Consider the following 22,077-nt stretch of genomic DNA (forward strand, 5'->3'; position numbering starts at 1 on the left):
GATTTTACCTCCACGGTCCCCAGTCACGCCGGAGATTTGAGCATCGAATTATGTTGTATGGCAATTGTAAATGGGATTTGATACTGATGAGCTACGCTATTGACTTGCAAACCGAGACGAACTACCCTCATTTCACACTCCGGACCGTGTCGTCGAGCGCCTTTGCAAAGTACTCGACGTTCTTCTCGTTGAGCCCGGCAATGGAGATTCGTGACGTGTCGGCCATGTAAACGTGGTATTTTTCTGTAGCAAAACACAAAGCAAAAAAGAGAATTAGCAGACTGTGACAGGAACTTCCGGCTATTATCGATGAGGGGGGCCAGCAAACCTTCGAGATGCTGGACCTGGGCCTTGCTGATGCCCGTGTAGCCAAACATGCCGCTCTGCTTGACAATGTGCGACCAGTCGCCCGGCGTCCCCAGCCGGACCAGCTCGTCGTAGAGCTTCTTCCTCATGGCCCGGATGCGCCCGGACATGGTGACGAGGTCCCTGGCCCACTGCTCCCTGATCGCCGGGGTGCCCAGCACGGCGGCGGCGATGCGCGCGCCGTACGCGGGCGGGTTCGACACGGTCGCCCTCTGCACGTTTTCCAGGATCGAGCCGACCGTCCGGGCCCTGTCCGCCGAGTCGGCGACGAAGGTCACGGCGCCGACGCGCTCGCCGTAGAGGCCCATGTTCTTGGCGAACGACAGGCACACGGCGGCCTCGAGGCCCAGCTCGTCGACGAAGTACCGGATCGCCCAGGCGTCGTCGTCGACGGAGCCCGAGTTGAAGCCGAGGTAGGCCGAGTCGAAGACGGGGAAGACGCCGCGCTCGACGATGACGGCGGCGATCTGCTTCCACTGGTCCTGCGAGGGGTCGCAGCCCGTCGGGTTGTGCGCGCAGGCGTGCAGGATGACGGCGGAGGACGAGTCGGCGGACCGCAGGGTCGCCATGTAGCCGTCAAAGTCGAAGGCGCGGTCCTTGTAGTAGGGGAGCTGCTTGACCTCGAAGCCGAGCGAGGCGAAGAGGAGTTCGTGGTTGGACCAGGTCGGGTCGGTGATGTAGATGGTCTTGATGCCCGTGGCGGCCTTCTTCAGGGCGAGGCCGGCGAGGAGGAGGGCGCCGGTCCCCGAGAGCGACTGACACGATGCGACCTGGAAGGAGTCGTCAGAAAGATGAGGGAGAACGCCGTCGCAGACCGACCTGTGCGCGGCCACACGCTTACCCGGTTCTCCGCCAACGCCTTGGTGGTGCCGAAGACGAGCTTGACGGCCTCATCGCGGAAGGGCTTCAGGCCGGCGATGGGGAGATACTCGTGCCCCGGCTCCCCGAGCGACTCTTCGGCCAGCCGCACTGACGGCAGGATCCACGGCTGGCCGTTCTCGTCGCGATACGTGCCCTGGCCCAGGTTGACCTTGTTGGGGTCGGCGTCTGCGACGTAGCGCCTCGTGACGTCGAAGATGGCGTCGGGCGGGATGAACTCGGATCGCTCAAAGGCGGAGGCCTGCTGCTTGGTCGAGCCCATTGTGTGATTCTAACCCCTATGAGTGCGCGTTGCGTGCGATGGGATGGTATGCTGTGCGATGGGATGCGATGATGCCGTGCTGTGCTGCCCCCTTCAAAACATGAGGTGTTCATGATGGCGCCATAAGGAGGACCAGGGAGAGGATATCGGGACCCTAGCCGATTCGGAGGCAATCCCGGCCGAGGGCCCCCCCCCACCACCCCGGTCAAGGGTCCGGCACCGGCGTGCACTGGGCTGAGTTCGGATGAGGGGCCCGGCGGGGTTACAGTCCACTTCTTCAGTACTTGGCAGAGGGGGAGCTCCATGAACCAACTGATTACCCAATGCTCCGAGGATGGTAGTACACGAGGGCCGAAATCAGTCATTTCGGGGATGGATGTAGGGGCCAAATAAGAGTAGGTGACACATCGTCTCGGGCGGTGGTGCAATCACATTTGGCATCTGACTTCCTACCTGTATTCTCCCTCCCTCTCTCCCACTCTCTCTCTCTCTCTCTCTCTCTCTCTTTCTTTCTTTCTCTTTCACAAACTTCACGGTCAATAGACAATAGACAAGACACAATGGCTCCTCGCGCACCCCCTCGCGGCATCTACGCCCCCGTCGTGGCCTTCTTCCACGAAGACGAGACGCTGGACCTCGCGGCCCTCAAGACCCACGTCGAGCGGCTCGCAAAGTCGAGCGTGGCCGGACTCGTGATCCAGGGGTCCAACGGGGAGGCGCCGCATCTGCTCCACTCAGAGAGGCAGCAGGTCATCGCGACGGCGGCCGAGGTGCTGAAGCAGCACGGCAAGTCGGACGCCGTCATCATCGCCGGCTGTGGCGCGCAGAGCACGCGCGAGACGGTCCAGCTCTGCACCGAAGCCAAGGAGTCGGGAGCGGACTACGCCCTCGTGCTGTCGCCGAGTTACTGGAGTACGTACTACGGGCCCCTTTCTTTTCTTTCGTCTGTCCGGGTGTAGCAAAACGGAGATACTAATCGGTTCACAGCCGGGGCGATGCAGAAACCAGTGATCCAGCAGTTCTTCGACGACGTCGCGACGGCCTCGCCCATCCCCATCCTCCTGTACAACTTCCCCGCCGTGACGTCGGGCATCGACCTCGACTCAGACCTCATCGCGGGGCTCGCGGCGTCCAACGCCAACATCGTGGGCTGCAAGCTGACGTGCGGCAACCTGGGCAAGCTGCACCGCGTGGCACACGACGAACGGATCCCGAAACCCTTTGCGGCGTTCGCGGGCAAGTCGGACTTCTTCCTGCACGGCCTCGTGGCGGGCTCGCACGGCGTCATCGCGGCGGCGGCCAACTTCACGCCAAAAGTACACGTCAAGCTGCTGCAGCTCTACGACGAGGGCAAGCTCGCCGAGGCGCAGGAGCTGCAGACGAAGCTGAGCCAGGCGGACTGGGTGCTGGTGCAGCTGGGCGTCGCCGGGTTGAAGGCCGCGCTGGACAGGTATTTCGGGTACGGAGGCGGCCGAAGCAGACGGCCTCTCGGCTTGGTTGCCAGCGCAAAGTTTGAGGGAGAGAAGGATGCGGTGCTCAAGAGTCTGGTGGACTTGGAAAGTTCGCTGTGAGGGAGGAAGAACATCAGATAAGATAAGATAAAAATCAGCAGTTGATAAGATAGTCTATCTCCACCCACCAAAGCACGTGACTATTGATTCGATACGTACCTGCCTCACACATCGATGGTGATGTACCTACATCGTAAGTGCCCATCGATCTCGACTTTACTCTGCTTAAACATCCAAAAAAACAACACTTGCAAATGCACAAAAGACAAACGCCAACGCAGATCTCAGCTCGATCCGTCCTCATCGCTGCCTTTGATCATACTCAGCCCAGAACGCCCGGCTACATAATGAGAATCAAGCCTACTGGACGACAGCATAGTCTCCCTTATCCGTCCCCTGTCGCAAGGGGGCATGTGAGCACTTTGGTGTAAGCCTATTGGTCAAAGGACGAACGAAGAGGGTGGGATGGGATGGGTTGGCAGACCAAAACCACCTAAACCACCAAGCTACAGCAGTCGGTCTTCCGCTCCCAGCCTTTCGCCCCCTTCTTTGCTTCTACATCTGACCCTATGTATAGATATACTCAAGCCATACGTCGATTTAGCCACTGCTGGCTAACATTCCATGTCTCACTGCTTCGATCGCGGCGATTTCTCCGCGGTCGATCGACACCCTCGCGCGTTAAAACGGCCGTGGCACTTCTTCTTCCGGAAAAGAAATCTGATTGCGGCATCTGCCACCTTTCACCCTCGACCGCCATTGTGGCTGGATGGCTTGCTCGCCCGTGTGTCATTGGCCAGAGCTGTCGAGGGGATTCGCTAGCCTGGCTGCATGATAACCAAGCTTGGAGCTTTATCGCGCCATGCAGTCATCCCCGCACCGAGCCTTGATCGCCTCCGACTCGGCCCGTCCATGATCTCCTTGTGGATGAACATCCAGCCAGGCTCGACTGTTCCAACGGTGGCTGTCCGATCCTCGTCGTCTTCGCCATGCCCGGCTTGTACCATGACTCGCTATGTTGCGTTGGCTCCCTGTCACGTCATTGTACTGCTACATACCTCATAACCTCCTAGGCAAGCCTCCTTGCGGAAAGATTCACTTACCATTGCGGTGCGGTGAGGGCTGCTTGTCGCCTTTCCTGGAATGTGACAGCCAGCTCGGTAACCAAGAGGCTAGCTCCCCGTTGCGTTGCTAGTGTGCATCCTCTACTTCCTCTACACCTTCCGGCCCTGCTCTCTACTCGTCCCATGCCGCCTTTCTGTTCTTTTAAGCCGGGCTCACCCCGCCATCTCTCTCTGTCTTGGCCGTTCTGTCTGTCTTCCTGTCAAGCCGACCACCGCCAGCGAAGCTCCCCATCGCCGCCGCGAACCTGTCTGTTGCGACCAGTTTTCAACATGGGCACCTTATCGTTGGTCTTGTTAATGGGCGCTCTGCTCTCGACATCGTCAGCCCAGTCCTCCAATCCTTCAGTATGGGCATCCGTCGCCATGATCATGCACGGCGAGCGCACGCCTCTGCGCAGTGGGCTTCAGGACACCCTGACACCCCGGGGCGCGCAGCAGCTGTATGCCCAGGGCAGTGCCTTCAGAGCGCGATACCTGGCCAGCGGGACGCCGACGAACATCTCTGAGGGCCGGATCACTTCCCGTGCGGCCATCAGGGATGTCGCGCGCAACGTCATCGAGCACGAGCAGCTCTCCATCTTTTCGGTCCCCGATGCTCATGTCGTTGCTGGCGCGACCGCCTTCATGCAAGGCCTGTATCCGCCCATCACGCAAGCTTTTGCCGCGGAAACCGGCGGGACCAACATTTCCTTGTCGACCCTGTCTGGTAACCTGACGCAGTACCCGTTGGGCGGCTATCAATATCCTGTGATTGAGACCCTTGGGGTCTTGGACGAGAGGTCTGTTTAGTAAGTCTAGCAGCTCTCTACATCCATGCCCATAGACGCAGACAGACACAACCGCAGAAAACTTACAAGCTCCCTCCAGTATCCGAGGCAACACGGAGTGCCCGCAATGGAGGATCTCGACAACAACCGTCATGCAGCTGGACCCCTACATGCGAAAGCTTTACGAAACCTCCCTTCCGGGGTACCATCTGTTGTTCAGCACCCCGCCTCTAAATGACGGCACGATCCCTCTCTCCAACGCGAATTTTTGGGATGCCTATAACCTCTACGAATACGTCCGCTACCGCTACACGCACGAGCAGGCCATTTACGACGCCATGAAAGACGACTACGCACAGCAAAGCCAGTTCCTGATGATGTACGCCAGGCAGCAGCAGCTCAACATGACGTCCAACAAGGCGGTGTCTGGCTTGAAGAAGGGCGACATGATCAGAACCATCGCCGGCAGGACCTTTGCTCGGAAGGTCGTCGATGCCCTCGAGGCCAACGGCAACTACGGCGGCTACTCCAACAAGATGACCATAATGTTCAGCTCCCACGAGCCCTTTATGGCCTTCTTCGCCCTCGCCCAGCTCCAACAACAGTATCAGACTCTGCTGACACCCTTCTGGGACATCCCCGAGAACGGCGCTGCCATGGTGTTTGAGCTCATCGGCGACCAGCCCAACGAGCCAAACACATACCCGACAGAGGACAACCTCTACGTCCGCTTCCTCTATAGGGAAAACGCCAACCCGAACACGCCATTCGAGGAGTACTCCCTCTTCGGGCTCTCCGACGCCGACACCCGCATGACATACAGCTACTTCAAACAGGAGATGCTCAAGCTCGGCGTCGACGTCTCGACGTGGTGCAGCATCTGCGGCTCGGTGGAGTCGTTCTGCGACTGGGAGAACCACACCACCACTACGACCAGGCCCACCGTCGGCGAGGCCATCCGCTCGGACGCGCAGAATCCCGTCGTCGCGGGCATCATCGGCGCCATCATCGTCCTCGCCGCTCTCGGCGTCCTCTTCGTCATGGCGGCCGTTTGTGGCGGTTTCCGCATTCATCGAAAAAGGGCAGTGACCGGACCCGAGTCTAGAGACAAAGACGGCCGCGTCGCCGGGTTCGGCGGGTTCAAGGCTGCCGAGAAGATGGCCAGCGACCCGGACTTGACGGTGTCGAAGCGCGGGGTACACCACGAGCGCCAGGGCAGCTGGGAGCTGCATAGCGGGCGGGATGTTACCGCCGGCCAGGCCGGCATCGTCGTGGGCAAGGCTTCGTCGACTTTCCGAGGCAGATCGATGGACGATGATGATGCCGCTAGTGTGATTGGGGCTTCTCCGGTGAAGCCCAGGGAAGGGGTTTGAGTGAAAGCATGGACGGGATTATGGTTGTAAGTGGGTTGTGTTTTTTCGACTTCTGGCTCTCTTTTATGATACCCTTTGATACTTTATACGTCTTCCGGTCCTTTTTTGTTTCTTTTTTTTTTTGTTGATCCTGAGATGGAGGAACCGATGGAACCGAGAAAGTTACTGGCGACTTAGACATTTCATCATGAACCCATTTAACTTGGCAAATAAGTAGTCTATATGGAAGAAATCCACTGAACAACTTTCTTACTCTCGTGTCATTGAACCCTGAGCATCGACTGTTTTGTTTTCTTTTCCTCGAGACTTTTCCACCCAAAACCTATCTCATCTCTCATCTCTCACCTCGCAGCAACCCTCAGCCGACACAAGACCGCCTCGTTGCGGTCAACCGGACTCCCGGGACTGCACACGACGGTAAAGTTGTGCCAATCCCGGCTCGCATCGACATCCAGCCCCTCCACGGCGTCGTACCGCTGGAGCATCCTCACGAGAACGTATCCGGCCTCGGTCAGGGCCAGCTGCTGCCCGATGCAGATCCTCGGCCCACCGTTGAACGGCACGTAATGCCACGCGGCGCCGGCGGCGCCCCGCTTGGTCTCCCACCGCTCCGGCACGAAGTCGTCGGCGTCGTCGCCCCAGAGATCTCGGCGCCGGTGCAGCACGTGCGTGCTGAAGTTGACCTCGGTCCCCGCGGGCACGAAGACGGGGCTCCGGCCGTCGGGCCCGCCGCCCGTCGGCAGCGTCGTGTCGACCAGCGCGCGGCGGGAGTTGAAGGGCACCACCGAGTGCAGGCGCAGCGTCTCGGAGAGGACGTGCTGGAGGTAGGCGCACTGCTTGAGGGACGCGAAGGAGACGGCGGCCGGGTCCGACGAGCCGAAGGCGGCGAGGACCTCGGCGCGCAGCTTAGCGAAGACGCGGCGGTCGCGGAGGAGGCAGTACCACGCCCAGGCCATGAGCGAGGCGGTCGTGTCGCGGCCGGCGGCGAGGAGACCGAGGACCTGCTCCCTGACCTCGCCGTCGCCGCCGGCGCAGCGCTCCCGCAGGACGTCGAGGAAGTCGTAGGGCGCCAGGGACGAGCCGCGGGACCTGGCGCGGTCCGAGGCGGCGATGGCGTCGTCGACGAAGGCGTGCAGGGTCCGGACGCAGGACCGCAGCTCGGCGGTGCCGTAGAGCCAGTAGAGGCTGCGGAGGCGCATGCGGGTGCCGAGGATGGCGAGCATCCGCTCGAAGGCGTGGTTGAAGGCCGTCCCCGGGTGGGAGTCGTCGCCTCGCAGGCGCGCCTCGAGGGTGTGTGTGCTCTGGCCCAGGAACAGCTCCGTCGCGGAGTCGAGAGTCAGGGACGGGAACAGCGAGGCGAGGCTCACGGCGCCGGACCAGCGACCTTTTGGTGTTGTCGTCGTTGTCGTCATCGTAGTCATATCCTTCTCGATACACCGGAACAGTGTCTGGACGTGTACCTCCAAGAGATCCAGCCTCGAGACGTTGTCCCGGCTGAACAACGGCCTCATCATCTCCCTCGCGGCGCGCCAGGCGGGGCCGTCGGCGGCGAAGATGCTCCGGCCCAGCACGGCCTTGAGGTTCGTGCTGCGGGCGGCGCCCATGCCGAAGTCGGTGAACTGGGTGGCCAGCATGGCCTGGACGTTGCGCGGGTCGGCGGTGACGAGGTTCGTCGTGCCGAGGAGGGAGAGGCGGAAGGTGTGGGCGCCGAGGGCGGCGAAGCGCGCGGCGACATGGTCCGGCGTGCGCTGCTCGCGGTCGGCGCGCAGGGAGGCGAGGACGATGTCGATGCCGAGCGGGAGGGACGAGGGTTCAAGGGGCGGCGGGCGGCAGCCGAGCTTGCGGGCGAGGCGGGCTCGAGAGATTGTGCGGTAGAGGCTTCGTGAGACGGCGATGGTGGTGAGGAGGAGGGGGAGGAGAATCAGGACAGACGATGAGAGGCCATAGTGAGCTCTTGAGACTGACAACTCCAGCGACGAACCGAACGGCAGAGTCATTACTGGCATCGCGAAGGAAGTGAGTCGCCTTGCTCGGTTAGTTGGTGATGTTCCGGAAACAGGTGCAAGTGGGCTCTGAAGCGGCATAAGGGGACATCGCCATCGGGTCACGATAAGAAAGTCGAGCTGTTGTTCTACGCGCGCTTGACACACACACACAACTTGGACTTACACCGGGTCGCTCCACACAAGTTTTCGAGCTGCTGCGCCGCCGCCGGCCAACAAACCATACATACGTCACCGCCATGAACCCGAGCCGCGCCAACGTGCTGAAGCGGGAGCTTGGCATTGGCTCGAAAAGCTTACCCCTCGGGAACAAACATGGGCATCTAACGAGGTTCCATCGCGCGGTGGGGTAAAAACTTGTCAGGGTCCTGGAGGGGTGAGGGGGGGGGGGGGGGGGGGCTTTGGGACCGAGACAGGGGATGGGAAGGGATGGGATATCCCTGGGAATCGGGCTCACTGACTCGGCCCGCCATGTCGGGGGTACGAGACAGGCCAGGGGGGGAGGGTCCTTATGGCGGGGTTTGTTTGTTGACTCGTGGTTGAAAGGGAACAGTGACGAGGTTTTTGTTCATCACGTTGTCGTGGGAGTCCGATATCGAGCAAGTTGTTGCGAAAGAGAGAGAGAGACGTCGTTCAGGGCTTGAACCACCCATCATAACTCAACTTATACAGGTTGTTGTTTTGAGAGAGCCCATGCGTTCTAAGCTTCAGTTGTAGCTATGCGTACAAATTCATGCGCAACAGTGTTGACAATTATAGAGTCAGATCTACATGTTGATATCTCGAAACTAAACCAAGTCCTAGAAAACAAACAGAATGCTCGCCCTACCGTTCACCCTCCTCTATCAACGGCTGATACCACCGGAACACATTCTCAGGGTCATACTGTCTCTTCAGCGCGCGTAGCTTCTCCAGCCTCCACGGCTCGTAGCCGTACAAGGCCTCGGGGGGATCCCGCATCGACGAGGTGGTGTTGCCGTAGTTGACGTACTGCTGCAGCCGGCCGTACCCGGAGGTTGTGATGAACTCCCTCTTCCAGCGGTCGAGGTGCGCCTCGAACGCCGGCCGGTGTTTCACACTGAGCGGCGTGGCCATGAGCATCCTGTTGTGAACATGGATGCCAGATCAGTACAGGCAATTACACGAAGGTCCTCACGACCTTTGGGGCCCGGGTATATCCCACTTACAAGAAATGGTTCGACCCCCAGCGCCAGGGGAACGCCGTCGCCTCGTCGGGCAGCTCCCTGACCTTCTGGTGCGGCAGACACTCGAACATGGCGCCGAAGAAGCCCTTGCCGGCCCACGCCTCGTTCATGTCCCGGACGCTCTCGAGGAAGGCCCGCGTCGTGGCGAGGTCGAACCGCTCGACGCACGCGGCGCCCATCATCTTGTTGGGCGCCAGCGTCCACACCTCGGGCCGGCTGAGCATCTTGTTCATGCCCTTGTACGTCGTCCACGGCAGGTCGGCCCAGCTGGTCGTGACCTTGCCGCTGTCGAGGACGGGATCGAGGCGCCTGAACCGGTCGACCCAGGGGTCCGCGTCGGCCTCGGGGCCGGACCACACGACGTTGACGAGGATGTGGTGCTGAGACGCGTCTCTTTGTTAGCCGTTGACTCACTACACACAGTCTGCATTCAACTTAGAGAGAGAGAGAGAGAGAGAGAGAGAGAGAGAGAGAGAGAGAGAGAGAGAGAGAGAGAGAGAGAGAGAGAGAGAGAAAAGAAGGAACACGTGAGTACGCACCTTTCTGCCTCCGTCGCTCTGACGGATCCAAAGCACAAAGATGGCCAGCTCGGGCGGCATGCTCTCGTGGACGCTGTTGAGCGTGCCAAAGACGGCATCGCACTGGTCCAGAGTGTACTCCAGGTCCCAGGTGTAGTGTATGCCCCCGTTCGCCTGGGGATACACGCGGAATGTTGCCTCGAGCGCGACGCCAAAGTTGTGGCCGGCGCCCCGGAGGGCCCAGAACAGGTCCGGGTTCGAGTCCTGCGACACGTCCAACACGCGGCCGTCGGCGAGGACCAGCTTGCAGGACACCATGTTGTCGTGCAGGAAGCCGTATTTGCCCTGGAGGCGGCCGAGCCCGGCCCCGAAGGCGACGCCGATGACGCCTGTCGTCGGGCACGATCCGACGTCTGCGGCGCGTCAGTCAGGATTGAGCATTGGGGGTGTTTGATTACATGTTGTCGAGGCGGAGGGGGAGAGAGAGGGGGAGAGAGAAAGAAGAAGAATCTTCGCGTCACTCACTGACTTCCATTCCCACCGACTGAAGGAACTTGACAAAGTCGTCCGTTATCACGCCCCCTCCGACCGTCACCTGCTGCTTCTCGGCGTCGAAGCTCAGCTTGTTGAGGGATCTCATGTCGATGAGGATGCCGCCCTTCAAGTGGCGCATCGTCGTCGTCACGGCGTGGTGGCCCGACCGAGGCGCGAACGGGACGCCCTTCTCCCTCGCGTATCTCATCACCTGGATGACATCTTCTTCGCAGCCCGGCTCGACGGCGGCCAGATATGTCTGTGGAGTTTTTTGTTGGTCTCAGCTCTTGATCCCCTCTCCCCCCCCAGTACTGTACTGACTGGTCCGAAATCAACTCACCGGCCTCTCGTACTGTGTGAAGCGCAGGTTCGACTTGTCGAAGCCCGCCGAGTTGGGCAAATGCAGTCGGGCCTCGGCTGATAGCCTGGGATGGAGCTCTTGCTCGATCGTCTCGGAGCTGATGGTCGCTGACATTCTGACTTGATGCTTGGCCGCTTTCTTGGACTATGGTGAGAGATAGGTGCTATGTGAACGCACAACACAGGCAACGGAACGTTGAGAACAACAGACTCTCACCACAAATCATCCAAGAGACCGGTTTCGGAAGAGACAGGGAAGGCGTTCGTGTTCGGATGGCAGTACCTCGGAATCCACGGGGTTTGGCCGTGCAAAGGGTCTTGTCCTAAGTGGAACTCAAATGACATTGTCTCTGGCTCCTATTGCATGGCTGCGTCAACCCAACCCAACCCCACGCCCAGGAATAAGAACCGTGGGCTATGTATGGCGAGGGGGGTCGGGTTGGAGCAGCCCACAACCGTATCTTCCGTGCCAGCAGACACGACGCCTATGACTTTGTTCGATTGTTCATCCACGTGGGATCAACGAAAGCCAATTGGATTACAACGAAGGCAGTGTACTAATGAAGACCCTGCCCCATGACTTGCTGCGGCACTTGGGATAGCCAAGACCGGGGTAGTGAACTCCTCCTGTTCAAACAAACGTTGACTCGTGCTCAGTTATGGAGCAACACTGCAGAACAAGCTTTTCTCCTGCAGCCGGGCCTATCTTGGCTCTTTGGCGGTTCCCACGTCTTTTCTCTGTCTCCCCCATCAGCAACTCTTCAGAGGCTCGGGGCCGAGGTTGACAGCCAGGGTCTACCCGGCGTCGTGGCCCGCTCGTCCAAGGATCCGGGATCCGGCTCCGAGGCGAGTATCCACGGTGTTTCTTATCACTGAAGAGTGCGGTCGTCTACTTGCGTAAGCCAGGGGGTGGGTTCACCCCAGAAACGTGCTTCAACATCTTCACGTCATTGGCAGATGTCAGGGGTGGAGGGGGCACTCGACTCGACGCACCCCGACCGCTTCAGTACAGCATCGTTCCTATCAGAGTCCTGGACAACATGTTTGGACTGCTCTGGAGACTTTTTACCGAATAGATTACACTTACGATGGTAAGCGGAGAAGCAGGCTTGAATTGGTGATGGGTCAGAGGGCATCCCGATTCAATCCGGTTTTCTTTCACGCGGAACTGTTGCACTCATCAAACCAATACTTACGTCGATCCCGAAATGTCGAAAGAGTTTTATATTAACTGGGCTCGCATTGGATCTACCGTGCTATGACAAGGATAAAGATGAGATTTTAGCCTGTCGTCAGCTTAGCATGTCTAGAAGCTTCAAGCAAGTTTGATGTGCTCTGTGTTCTACAAGGCCTTGCATTGGCGCATCTCTTTACTTGAAGATACAGATATTTATGTGTTAACAGCGGCATCTAAGACCGCATCAGTTGCAATAATTGACTTGCTGCTCTTCGACCTTGCGGCTCATGTTGACTTGAGTGCTTCTAGAGATTAAGCGGGAACATCACTGTACTACAAGCAGCATAGTCTGACTGCACCGCTATCTACATATTTAATGCACTTTTAGTTTCATCGATTGCCGAGAGTCTCGTCTATGTAGCCCCGGAAATGACATTGCTCCTGTAGATCTCGTTCCGATCGGTAAACACCCAAGAGGGTCACATGTGATTTCAGCAACGACGCCCGTTCAAGATACGAGATACGAAGAAGCATGAGCCGACCGACTAACGAAAGCTCCAATTTAGTAGTGTGACCTTTTCGCAACGTTGAACAACAACATCCAAGAACGAGCCGAGGGTCTGGCGCAGCAGTGCCGGCGGCAACTCGGTCTCTGGGCCCTCACTGTACGCCAGCAAGTGGCAACGCCCACGTGCTCACCACCACCGTAGAAGCCAGCTTGATTATTGTTCCAGCAATAGTTTTGACTTTCCCGGGATCATCGTCTCTCAAGACCCGAGTCAGTGGTTCTCTACCCTGCCCCCACAAGACAATATCGAATGGGAGACGCATCCCGCCGGGGATCCATCCCAACCATCTCCGTTCTGGAGATGGAGATGATCCACAATGAGCCGAAGAGTCTCAATATCCCCCCGGATTGCTCCCGTACTTGGCAAGGCCCTTGGCAGTCGGCTTGTGGGACGTCTTTGGCAGGGAGTGGCATGGAGTCTTCTCTGGCATGTCGGACTGTTACCGCTCCTCGAGCAACCGAGTTGTCGTCCAGGCCAGAAGCTGAGAAGCCAACAACGTGTCTGGGACTTCCCATCACATTGGCCCAGTCACTCGGTCCTTGGATGGAGATGTTCGGGAAGTTGAGTATTGTCGGTATGGGCCGGTTGTTTGAGTAACTATGGAGCTCAGCGACGGGACTGACCTTCGGAGCCCGCTCCGGTCAGAGTCGTTCAAGAACAAGAACAGAAATATCACCTCCAGATCCCCCCTTCAGGTTTCCAAGCGTTCCCCCCTTGACACTGGCTTACCTTCACGTCCCTTACAACAAACTGTGCTTCATCATACCTTCAAGATACCCGTTAGCCATCCATCCCCTTCGTAATTCCGCTTCTCCTACCCATCTCTTTACGCAAAACACAACATGCCTTTCATCGACGAGCCCGCCCGTGCCGCAAGCACAAATCAGCCCATTGCCATCATCGGCATTGGCCTAAGAGCCCCCGGGGACGCCTCCGACCCGGAGAAGTTCTGGCAGATGCTCCAGGATGCTCGCTCTGCGCGCTCCGAGATCCCCAAGGATCGCTACAACGTCGATGGATTCTACCATCCCGACCCCGAACGGCTGGGCAGCATCCAGCAGAGGTAGGGGCCGACGCACGATGCCACGGCAGTCTGGACACGGGTGACACCAGCTTACCATGCTACTAGACACGCTCACTTCCTGAAGCAAGACTTCAAGGTCTTTGACGCACCCTTCTTCTCCGTCACCCCCAAAGAAGCCAAGGCTATGGACCCCACGCAACGAATGCTCCTCGAGGCCGCGTACGAAGGTTTCGAGAATGGTACATGACCTACAATCTGTTTAGCTTTGAGAACACATGGGCTGACTTGATGGTAGCTGGCCTGAGACTGGAAGACGTCTCAGGAACGCAGACGTCGTGTTACATCGGAACCTTTACCAACGACTTTGTCAACCTGCAAGCCCAAAGCAACGAGGCGCCCTCCATCTACCGTCAGTACACAGATCCTCCGAGACATTCACATACACGAAGGCACACCTTCTCTAACACGGATGCCAGATGCTACCGGCCTGTCCTCCTCCCTGGCGTCAAATCGGCTGTCATGGTTCTACAACCTCAAAGGACCGTCGATAACCATTGACACGGCGTGCTCGTCCAGTCTGACGGCCTTCCACCTGGCTTGCCAGAGTATCCGTAGCGGAGAATCAGAGATGGTGAGAACCAATGCTTGTGCCTCTGCCTGAACACACCGAAACAAAATTGTGAGAAAATAAACAAATAGCTGACCCCCGGCTCGTTACTCGACGACGACAGAGCATTGTAGCGGGTGCCAACCTCATGTTCGGGCCCGACATGTCGATCCTCCTCGGCGCGGCCAAGATCCTATCGCCCGAGGGCAAGTCCAAGATGTGGGACGCCAACGCCAACGGGTTCGCCCGCGGAGAAGGGTTCGGCGTCACGATCCTCAAGCCCCTCGACGCCGCTCTCCGCGACGGAGACACCGTCCGGGCCGTCGTGCTGGCCTCGGCGGCGAACGAGGACGGCAGAACCCCCGGGATTTCCCTGCCCAACAGCGAGGCCCAGCAGGCCCTCATCCGCACGGCGTACGAAAACGCCGGCGTCGATCCCGCCGAGACGGGTTACGTCGAGGCCCACGGCACCGGGACGCAGGCCGGCGACCCGTTGGAAGCCCGGGCCATCTTGAAGACGATCGGCGATCTGCCGGGCCGCACGTCTGAACTCTATGTCGGTTCAGTGAAGAGTACGTTGTCTTATGTCTTATTTTAACCTTTTTTTTTTTTTAATATACTTTTTACTTTTTTGGCACCCTGGGATGACCCAGTAACGAAGAACTAACTCATGGTTTTTTTCCTTTTTTTTTATAGCCAACATCGGACACTTGGAGGGCGCAGCTGGTGTTGCCGGTATCATCAAGGCTGCTTTGGCCGTCGAAAGAGGCCTGATTCCCCAGAACCTGTGGTAAGTTAAGTTCTCAGTACCGAACAACAGAAGCCTTTTTGACTAAAATCAAACCTCCCACCAGGTTCGAAGAGCTCAACCCCCAGATCGAGCTCCCGGATAACGTCAAGATCCCCACGACTCTCACGGTCTGGCCTCACGGCGGCCCACGACGCGCCAGCATCAACTCGTTCGGTTTCGGAGGCGCCAACGCCCACGTCATCATCGAGGACGCCGCATCGTACCTCTTCCGCCACGGCCTCCCGGGACGCCACTTCACGACTTCCAACCCGAGGCTCCCTACTGCTCTCTCCAGCGCCGCCAGCGAAAACGGCTCCGACGCGGAGACGACGACGAGCAGCAGCAGCAGCAGCGTCGGCACGGAGGAGCCGCCTGCTTCCAAGCTCATTGTGCTGTCGTCCAACGACCAGGACGGCGTCAAGCGCAACGTCGAGAGACTGACGACCTACCTGGACAGCAAGACGTCGTCGTCGTCGTCGTCGTCGTGTAAGTCCTCGTTCCTGACGGACCTGGCGTACACGCTCTTCTCCAAGAGGACCACGCTGCCCTGGAAGTCGTTCGCCATCGCCTCTAGCCCCGCGGGTCTCCGCCAGGGCCTCGAGGAGATCCCCGCCGTGGTCCGGTCCTCCAACTCGTCCGTGCCGAGGGTGGCCTTCGTCTTCACCGGCCAGGGCGCCCAGTACTTCCGCATGGGCAAGGGGCTCTCGGCCTACAAGCCCTTCCGGGACAGCGTGCTGCGCTCCGAGCTCGTCCTCAAGTCCCTGGGCTGCCCGTGGACCCTGACCGAGGAGCTGGAGCGCGGCGAGGCGGACTGCAACCTGCGCCGGACCGACTACAGCCAGCCCGCCTGCACCGCCTTGCAGGTCGCCCTCGTCGACCTCATGAAGGCGTGGGGCGTCAAGCCGGTGGCCGTCGTGGGCCACTCGAGCGGTGAGATCGCGGCCGCCTACTGCGCCGGCTTCATCGACCACGAGGCCGCGGTCAAGATCGCCTGGCTGAGAGGCCAAGTCTCCCAGACCGTCTCCAGGAACGGCGGCATGCTGGCCGTGTCCGCGAGCGCCGAGAGCGTCGGTGAGCACCTCCGGTCTCTCAAGCTCGGCAAGGCCGTCGTGGGTTGCCTCAACAGCCCCAAGGCCTGCACCGTCTCCGGCGACAACATGGCCATCGAGGAGCTCCAGGAGATCCTGGCCGAGGCGCAGATTGCGTGCACGCGTCTGCCCATGGACGTTGCGTATCACTCGTTCCACATGGAGGCCGCGAGAGAGAGGTACGAAGCGGCTCTGAAGGGCATCGCACACGGCTCCTCGGACATTCCCATGTTCTCCTCCGTGTCCGGCAAGCTGGTCACCGCCGAGCAGATGACGCCCTCGTACTGGGTCGACAACCTCGTTTCCCCGGTCAACTTTGTCGGTGCCGTCCGCTCTCTGCTGCACCACACCGAGGGCAAGGCCCGGTCCCACGACAGAACGGCCTTCGCCAGCGTCTTTGTCGAGCTGGGCCCTCACTCGGCTCTCCGGAGCTACCTCCTCGACACCTTCGCCACCGAGGACCGGTTCTCGGACCTCTCGTACGCCACGGCGCTCCGGCGCAAGTTCGACGGCGTGCAGACCGCGCTGGAGGCCATGGGCCAGCTCTGGGCCAAGGGGTGCGAGGTCGACGTCAACCGCGTCAACGAGGTCTCGGACAGCACCGGCATGCTGGTCGACCTGCCGCCGTACGCGTGGAACCACACGCGCGAGTTCTGGGACGAGTCCTACCTCAGCCGCGAGTACCGGCTCCGAGAGAAGCCCCGGACGGACCTGCTCGGCTACCGCATGTCGGGCACGCCTGACCCGACGTGGCGCTGCCACCTCCGGTGCGCCGAGAGCCCCTGGATCCGGGAGCACAAGGTCCAGGGCGACATCCTGTACCCCGGAGCCGGCATCGTCATCATGGCCATCGAGGCGGCTCGCCAGCTTGCCGAGGAGCACGACACGGAGGAGATCCACGGATACGAGCTCCGCGACGTGGCCATCGACACCGCGCTGAGAGTGCCCGACACGGAGAAGGGCATCGAGGTCATGATCCAGCTCCACGCCCGCCGGACCGGGACCAAGGCCGCGCCGTCCGCCACCCTGAACGAGTTCTCCGTCTCGTCGTGGTCCGAGGAGATCAGGGAGTGGACCGTCCACGCCCGGGGCCTCGTGTCCGTCACCTTCAAGTCGGCCCTCTCCCCCTCGATGCAGCGCGAGCTGGCCCTCGAGAACGAGCGGTACGCGCAGTCGTTCGCCGACGCCAGGAAGATCTGCCAGAAGCCCGCGCGCAGCTTCCTCTACGACACCGTCGAGACCATCGGGATGCAGTACGGCCCGACCTTCCGCAACATGACGGAGCTGTTCGCCGGGCCGAACGCGAGCTACGGCGTCATCAGCGTGCCGGACACCAAGTCGGTCATGCCCAAGGGCTTCGAGTACCCCAACGTCGTCCACCCTGCCACGCTGGACTCGGTGCTCCACCTCCTGTTCCCGTCCATCAGCGGCGAGGACCAGTCTCTCAGCGAGGCCGTCGTCCCCTTCTCCTTCGACCGCATCTTCGTCTCGGCCAGGCTCTCGGGCGTGCCGGGCACCAGGCTCCACGGATGCTCCACGGCCCAGAAGACCAGCTACACCACGTGGAAGTCCTCCATCACCATCTCGGAGGACCTCTCGGAGCCCATGATCGTCATGGAGGGCGTCTCCCTGGCCTCCGTCGGCGAAGGCGACGCCCAGAAGACCCAGGAGACCAGGGCCTCCTGCTTCGGCCAGACCTGGCACGAGGACGCCGACCTGCTCGAGCCGTCGCAGGTCAAGGAGCTGGTGTACAGGCGCACGCTCAAGAGCAAGGACGACGAGTCCGTCCTCGACAAGCTCGAGTACGTCTGCCTCGTCCACATCTACCGGTGCCTCGCCTGGCTCGGGAGCGACGAGGGCCGGGCGTTCGTGCCCCAGGACGGCTTCTGGAAGCTGTACGTCGAGTGGATGCGCGACACCATCAAGCAGTTCCCCCCCCTCGCCGGCAGCGAGGCCGAGGTCGAGGCCGAGCTGGACGCCGCGCGCAAGAGGATCGTGCTGTCCGAGAGCGGCGACATCACGGTCCAGATGGTCGACCGCATCGGCGAGAACCTCAGGAGGATCTTCTCGCGCGAGGTCGAGCCGCTGCAGGTCATGACGGAGGGCGACCTGCTGTACTCGTTCTACCGCGGCGCCTTCGGCACGAGCTTCAACACCAACGTGGCCGAGTACGTCGGCATGGTCGCCGACAAGAGCCCCGGCGTCAAGATCCTCGAGATCGGCGCCGGCACCGGCGGCACCACGTACCACGTCCTCGAGCGCCTGCGCAACCCCGACGGCAGCTCCAAGGCGGCCAAGTACTGCTTCACCGACATCTCGCCCGGCTTCCTCGCCAAGGCCGCCGACCGCTTCTCCGAGGACGCGTCCATCATGGAGTTCACGACGCTCAACATCGAGAACGAGCCGGCCGAGCAGGGCTTCGAGCCCGAGAGCTACGACCTCATCGTGTGCGCCAACGTCCTCCACGCCACCAAGAGCATCCAGGAGACCCTGGCCCACTGCAGGTCGCTGCTCAAGCCCGGCGGCCGCCTCGTGCTTTCCGAGGTCACCATCAAGCGCATCTTCTCCGGCTTCATCATGGGTCCGCTGCCCGGTTGGTGGCTCGGTGAAGACGACGGCCGCAAGGGCGGCCCCTTGCTGGACGTCGACGAGTGGAACACCGCGCTGGTCCAGGCTGGCTTCTCGGGTGTTGATGTCGACATCCGCGGTGACCGGGAGGTTTCGAGAGAGCCCGTCTCCTTGATCCTCTCGACCAAGCCGGAGGCACAAGCCCCTGGCCCGTCTCAGTTCGTCATCGTCAGCACGGGATCCGAAGCCTCCGAGAAGCTCTCCCTCTCCATCCAGAAGCAGCTTGTCTCTGCATCTCAGGACGTCGCCGTCCTTCAGTGGAACGACCTCGACGATGCCTCCAACGGCCAAGTGGAAGGCAAATACTGCCTCTGCCTTGCGGAGTGGGAGAACCCGGTGCTCTCCAACCTCACGGATGCCGACTGGGAGAGGCTTCGCCATGTCATCCTCCGCTCCGCCGGCACTCTCTGGATCACGGGCGGTGCCGCCATGGAATGCCCGGAGCCGATGAAGTCCCTGATGGTTGGTCTCTCGAGAGCCATCCGCAACGAGAACGCCGGAGTCCGCCTCGCCACCCTCGACCTGGAGACGCCCAGCACCATCGACTTTGACGACGCTGCCAAGAACGTTCTCAAGGTGGCCCTGAGCCACAGCCGCGGCGATGGGTTCGACGGGGAGTACGCCGCCCGCGGCTCCGTCGTCTACGTCCCCCGCGTGGAGAGGACGCTCGGCGTGGACGCCTCCCTCCGCAAGTACGAGGCCAAGGGCCAGCCGGAGCTCGTCTCCTTCAAGGGCTGCGGCCGGCCCCTCAAGCTCACCATCAAGACGCCCGGCCTCCTCGACACGTTCCGGTGGGAGGAGGACGAGGTCTACTACGAGCCCCTGGCCGAGGACTGGATCGAGGTCGAGGTCAAGGCCGTCGGCCTCAACTTCAAGGACGTCCTCGTCGCCCTGGGCAACCTCGCCGAGAACAAGCTGGGCGTCGATGCCTCCGGCGTCGTCACGCGCGTCGGAGCGGCCGTGTCCGACTTCAAGCCCGGCGACCGCGTCATGACCGCCTCGTGCGACACCTTCGCCACCTACGTCCGCTTCCCCGCCAAGGGCGCCATCGCCGTCCCCGAGACCATGACCTTTGAGGAGGCGGCCTCCATGCCCCTCATCTTCCTGACGGCGCAGTACTCCCTGGTCACGGCCGGGAACCTCGTCAGGGGCGAGAAGATCCTGATCCACGCCGCCGCCGGAGGTGTCGGCCAGGCCGCCATCATGATCGCGCAGCGCAAGGGGGCCGAGATCTTCGCCACGGTCGGCTCGGACGAGAAGAAGCAGCTCATCATGGACCAGTACGGCATCCCCGAGGACCACATCTTCAGCAGCCGAGACGCCAGCTTCGCCAAGGCCGTCATGCGGGCCACCGACGGCCGCGGCGTCGACGTCGTGCTCAACTCCCTCGCCGGCGAGCTCCTCCGCGTGTCGTGGCACTGCCTGGCCAAGTTCGGCCGGTTCCTCGAGATCGGCAAGGCCGACCTCTTCGCCAACACGGGCCTGGACATGAAGCCCTTCCTCGACAACAAGGCCTACATCGGCGTCAACCTGCTCGACTTTGAGAACAACCCGACGCCCCGCGCCGTCGCCCTCTGGGAGGACACGGCCAGGCTCATCCACGACGGGTCCGTCAAACCCATCGCGCCCCTCCAGCTCTTCTCCATGGCCGAGGTCGAGAAGGCCTTCCGGTACATGCAGGCCGGCAAGCACATGGGCAAGGTCGTCGTGCGCGTCGACGACGCCGACATGGTCCCCGCCGTGCCCCGGATCCCGCGCGTCGACATCCACGCCGACGCCACCTATGTCATTGCCGGCGTCGGCGGCATCTGCAAGGAGATTGGCCGCTGGCTGGCCGAGAAGGGCGCCAGGCATCTCGTCCTGCTGTCCCGCTCGGCTGCCAGCGGCGAGGAGAACAAGGCCTTCGCTGCCGAGTTGCAGAAGACTTTCGGTGCCGCCACGTACGCGTACGACTGCGACGTCGGAAACAAGACGGCGCTCGGTCAGGTCCTGGACGACCTCAAGTCCAAGGACGTTCCCGAGATCAAGGGATGCGTCACTGGCGCCATGGTTCTCCGGGTAAGTAGTTCTGTTCTGCGTCGCTGAGTGACGCCCCCTCCCCCTCTTCTGTCCCAAACGATTTTGCTAACCATGTATTTTTGGACAGGACACCCTGTTTGACGCCATGACCGCGGACCACGTCCGGACCACCGTCGGTCCCAAGGTCCACGGCACCTGGAACCTGCACGAGCTCCTCCCCAAGGAGCTCGACTTCTTCGTCATGCTCAGCTCCCTCGCGGGCGTCATGGGCCACCGCGGCCAGGGCAACTACGGCTGCGGCAACATCTTCCAGGACTACTTCGCCGCCTACCGTCGCGCCCTCGGTCTGCGCGCCATGACGGTCGACATCGGCTACCTCCTCAGCGTCGGCTTCGTCGCCGAGCATGACGAGTACGTCGACCACGTCAAGGCCATGGGCCTCAAGGTCATGCACAAGAGTGACCTCCACGGCCTCATGGCCACCGCCCTCGAGGGCTCCGGCGCCCACCCGGCCCAGGTCATGTGCGGCCTGCCGTACAACGAGCACGACGACGCCTGGTACTGGATCCAGGACCAGCGCTTCGCGGGCCTCAGGAAGAAGGCGTCCGGGGCCGGGGCCGGCGGCTCCGCCAGCGTCTCACTGCGCGACGAGCTCGTCCGGTGCGGCAAGGCCGACGGCGAGGCGGTGGACCTCATCACCTCGGCTCTCGTGCAGCGCCTGGCGAAGCTGATGATGATGCCCGAGGACGACGTCGACGCCGGCAAGCCGCTGAGCGCGTACGGTGTCGACAGCTTGGTCGCCGTCGAGGTGAGGAACTGGATCGCCAAGGAGGTCGCCGTCGAGGTCAGCGTCTTCGACATCATGGCCAACATTCCGATGAGGCAGCTTGCGGCGGACTTGGCCGGCAAGAGCAAGCTTCTCGTGCAGGAGGCTTCATAGATATATGGTTATGGATAGGAACAAGAGGTGATGGGATGGCGTCTTCAAGGGTTTTTTCTTCTTCTTTTGGTAAATCATGGGCATCTTCTTTTTACCGACATAGTTTGACTGGTCCTTCTGTATTTTTCATGAGCTGAGTATGAGTAGGCTTTGATTGGAGTTTGGCGGAGTACAATACGAACTTTCTTTAAAGACTGTGAACAGGAAACGGAAGTCTAGAGTCACTCCGTGTGACAGCCAACTAGGTGAACAATGCTTCCGGCAACCGGAACCGAGGCCGCGGCCGATGGATCCACCCTTCCGGCCCCGCTCCGATATCCCTCTCGGATCGGC

The 22,077-nt window shown here is 60.9% G+C and overlaps 6 protein-coding genes across 6 annotated transcripts; 3 read left to right on the plus strand and 3 right to left on the minus strand.

Annotated features, from left to right (window-relative positions):
* Positions 1-127: 127 nt before the first annotated feature.
* CH63R_10332 (Aspartate aminotransferase) lies at positions 128-1,507 on the minus strand (the record flags this gene model as incomplete). The annotated part of the gene is made up of 3 exons (XM_018305306.1): positions 128-243; positions 329-1,136; positions 1,208-1,507. The coding sequence occupies 3 exons, from the start codon at positions 1,505-1,507 to the stop codon at positions 128-130; spliced, it is 1,224 nt and encodes a 407-aa protein (XP_018154730.1).
* Positions 1,508-2,067: 560 nt separating this feature from the next.
* On the plus strand, positions 2,068-3,078 carry CH63R_10333 (Dihydrodipicolinate synthase; the record flags this gene model as incomplete). Its single annotated transcript, XM_018305307.1, has 2 exons — positions 2,068-2,419; positions 2,495-3,078. The coding sequence occupies 2 exons, from the start codon at positions 2,068-2,070 to the stop codon at positions 3,076-3,078; spliced, it is 936 nt and encodes a 311-aa protein (XP_018154731.1).
* Positions 3,079-4,412: 1,334 nt separating this feature from the next.
* CH63R_10334 (Histidine acid phosphatase) lies at positions 4,413-6,282 on the plus strand (the record flags this gene model as incomplete). Its single annotated transcript, XM_018305308.1, has 2 exons — positions 4,413-4,930; positions 5,010-6,282. 2 exons carry the CDS (start codon positions 4,413-4,415, stop codon positions 6,280-6,282), a joined length of 1,791 nt encoding a protein of 596 aa, XP_018154732.1.
* A 341-nt stretch (positions 6,283-6,623) lies between these two features.
* Positions 6,624-8,279, minus strand: CH63R_10335 (Cytochrome P450; the record flags this gene model as incomplete). Its single annotated transcript, XM_018305309.1, has 1 exon — positions 6,624-8,279. One exon carries the CDS (start codon positions 8,277-8,279, stop codon positions 6,624-6,626), a length of 1,656 nt encoding a protein of 551 aa, XP_018154733.1.
* Positions 8,280-9,110: 831 nt separating this feature from the next.
* On the minus strand, positions 9,111-11,017 carry CH63R_10336 (6-hydroxy-d-nicotine oxidase; the record flags this gene model as incomplete). Its single annotated transcript, XM_018305310.1, has 5 exons — positions 9,111-9,387; positions 9,473-9,870; positions 10,030-10,421; positions 10,534-10,801; positions 10,883-11,017. The coding sequence occupies 5 exons, from the start codon at positions 11,015-11,017 to the stop codon at positions 9,111-9,113; spliced, it is 1,470 nt and encodes a 489-aa protein (XP_018154734.1).
* Positions 11,018-13,490: 2,473 nt separating this feature from the next.
* CH63R_10337 (Beta-ketoacyl synthase domain-containing protein) lies at positions 13,491-21,744 on the plus strand (the record flags this gene model as incomplete). The annotated part of the gene is made up of 8 exons (XM_018305311.1): positions 13,491-13,711; positions 13,778-13,891; positions 13,936-14,081; positions 14,149-14,303; positions 14,404-14,851; positions 14,976-15,069; positions 15,134-20,843; positions 20,932-21,744. The coding sequence occupies 8 exons, from the start codon at positions 13,491-13,493 to the stop codon at positions 21,742-21,744; spliced, it is 7,701 nt and encodes a 2,566-aa protein (XP_018154735.1).
* Positions 21,745-22,077: the final 333 nt, after the last annotated feature.

This window comes from Colletotrichum higginsianum (genome assembly GCF_001672515.1).
Source record: "Colletotrichum higginsianum IMI 349063 chromosome 7 map unlocalized unitig_7, whole genome shotgun sequence".
NCBI lineage: Eukaryota > Fungi > Ascomycota > Sordariomycetes > Glomerellales > Glomerellaceae > Colletotrichum > Colletotrichum higginsianum.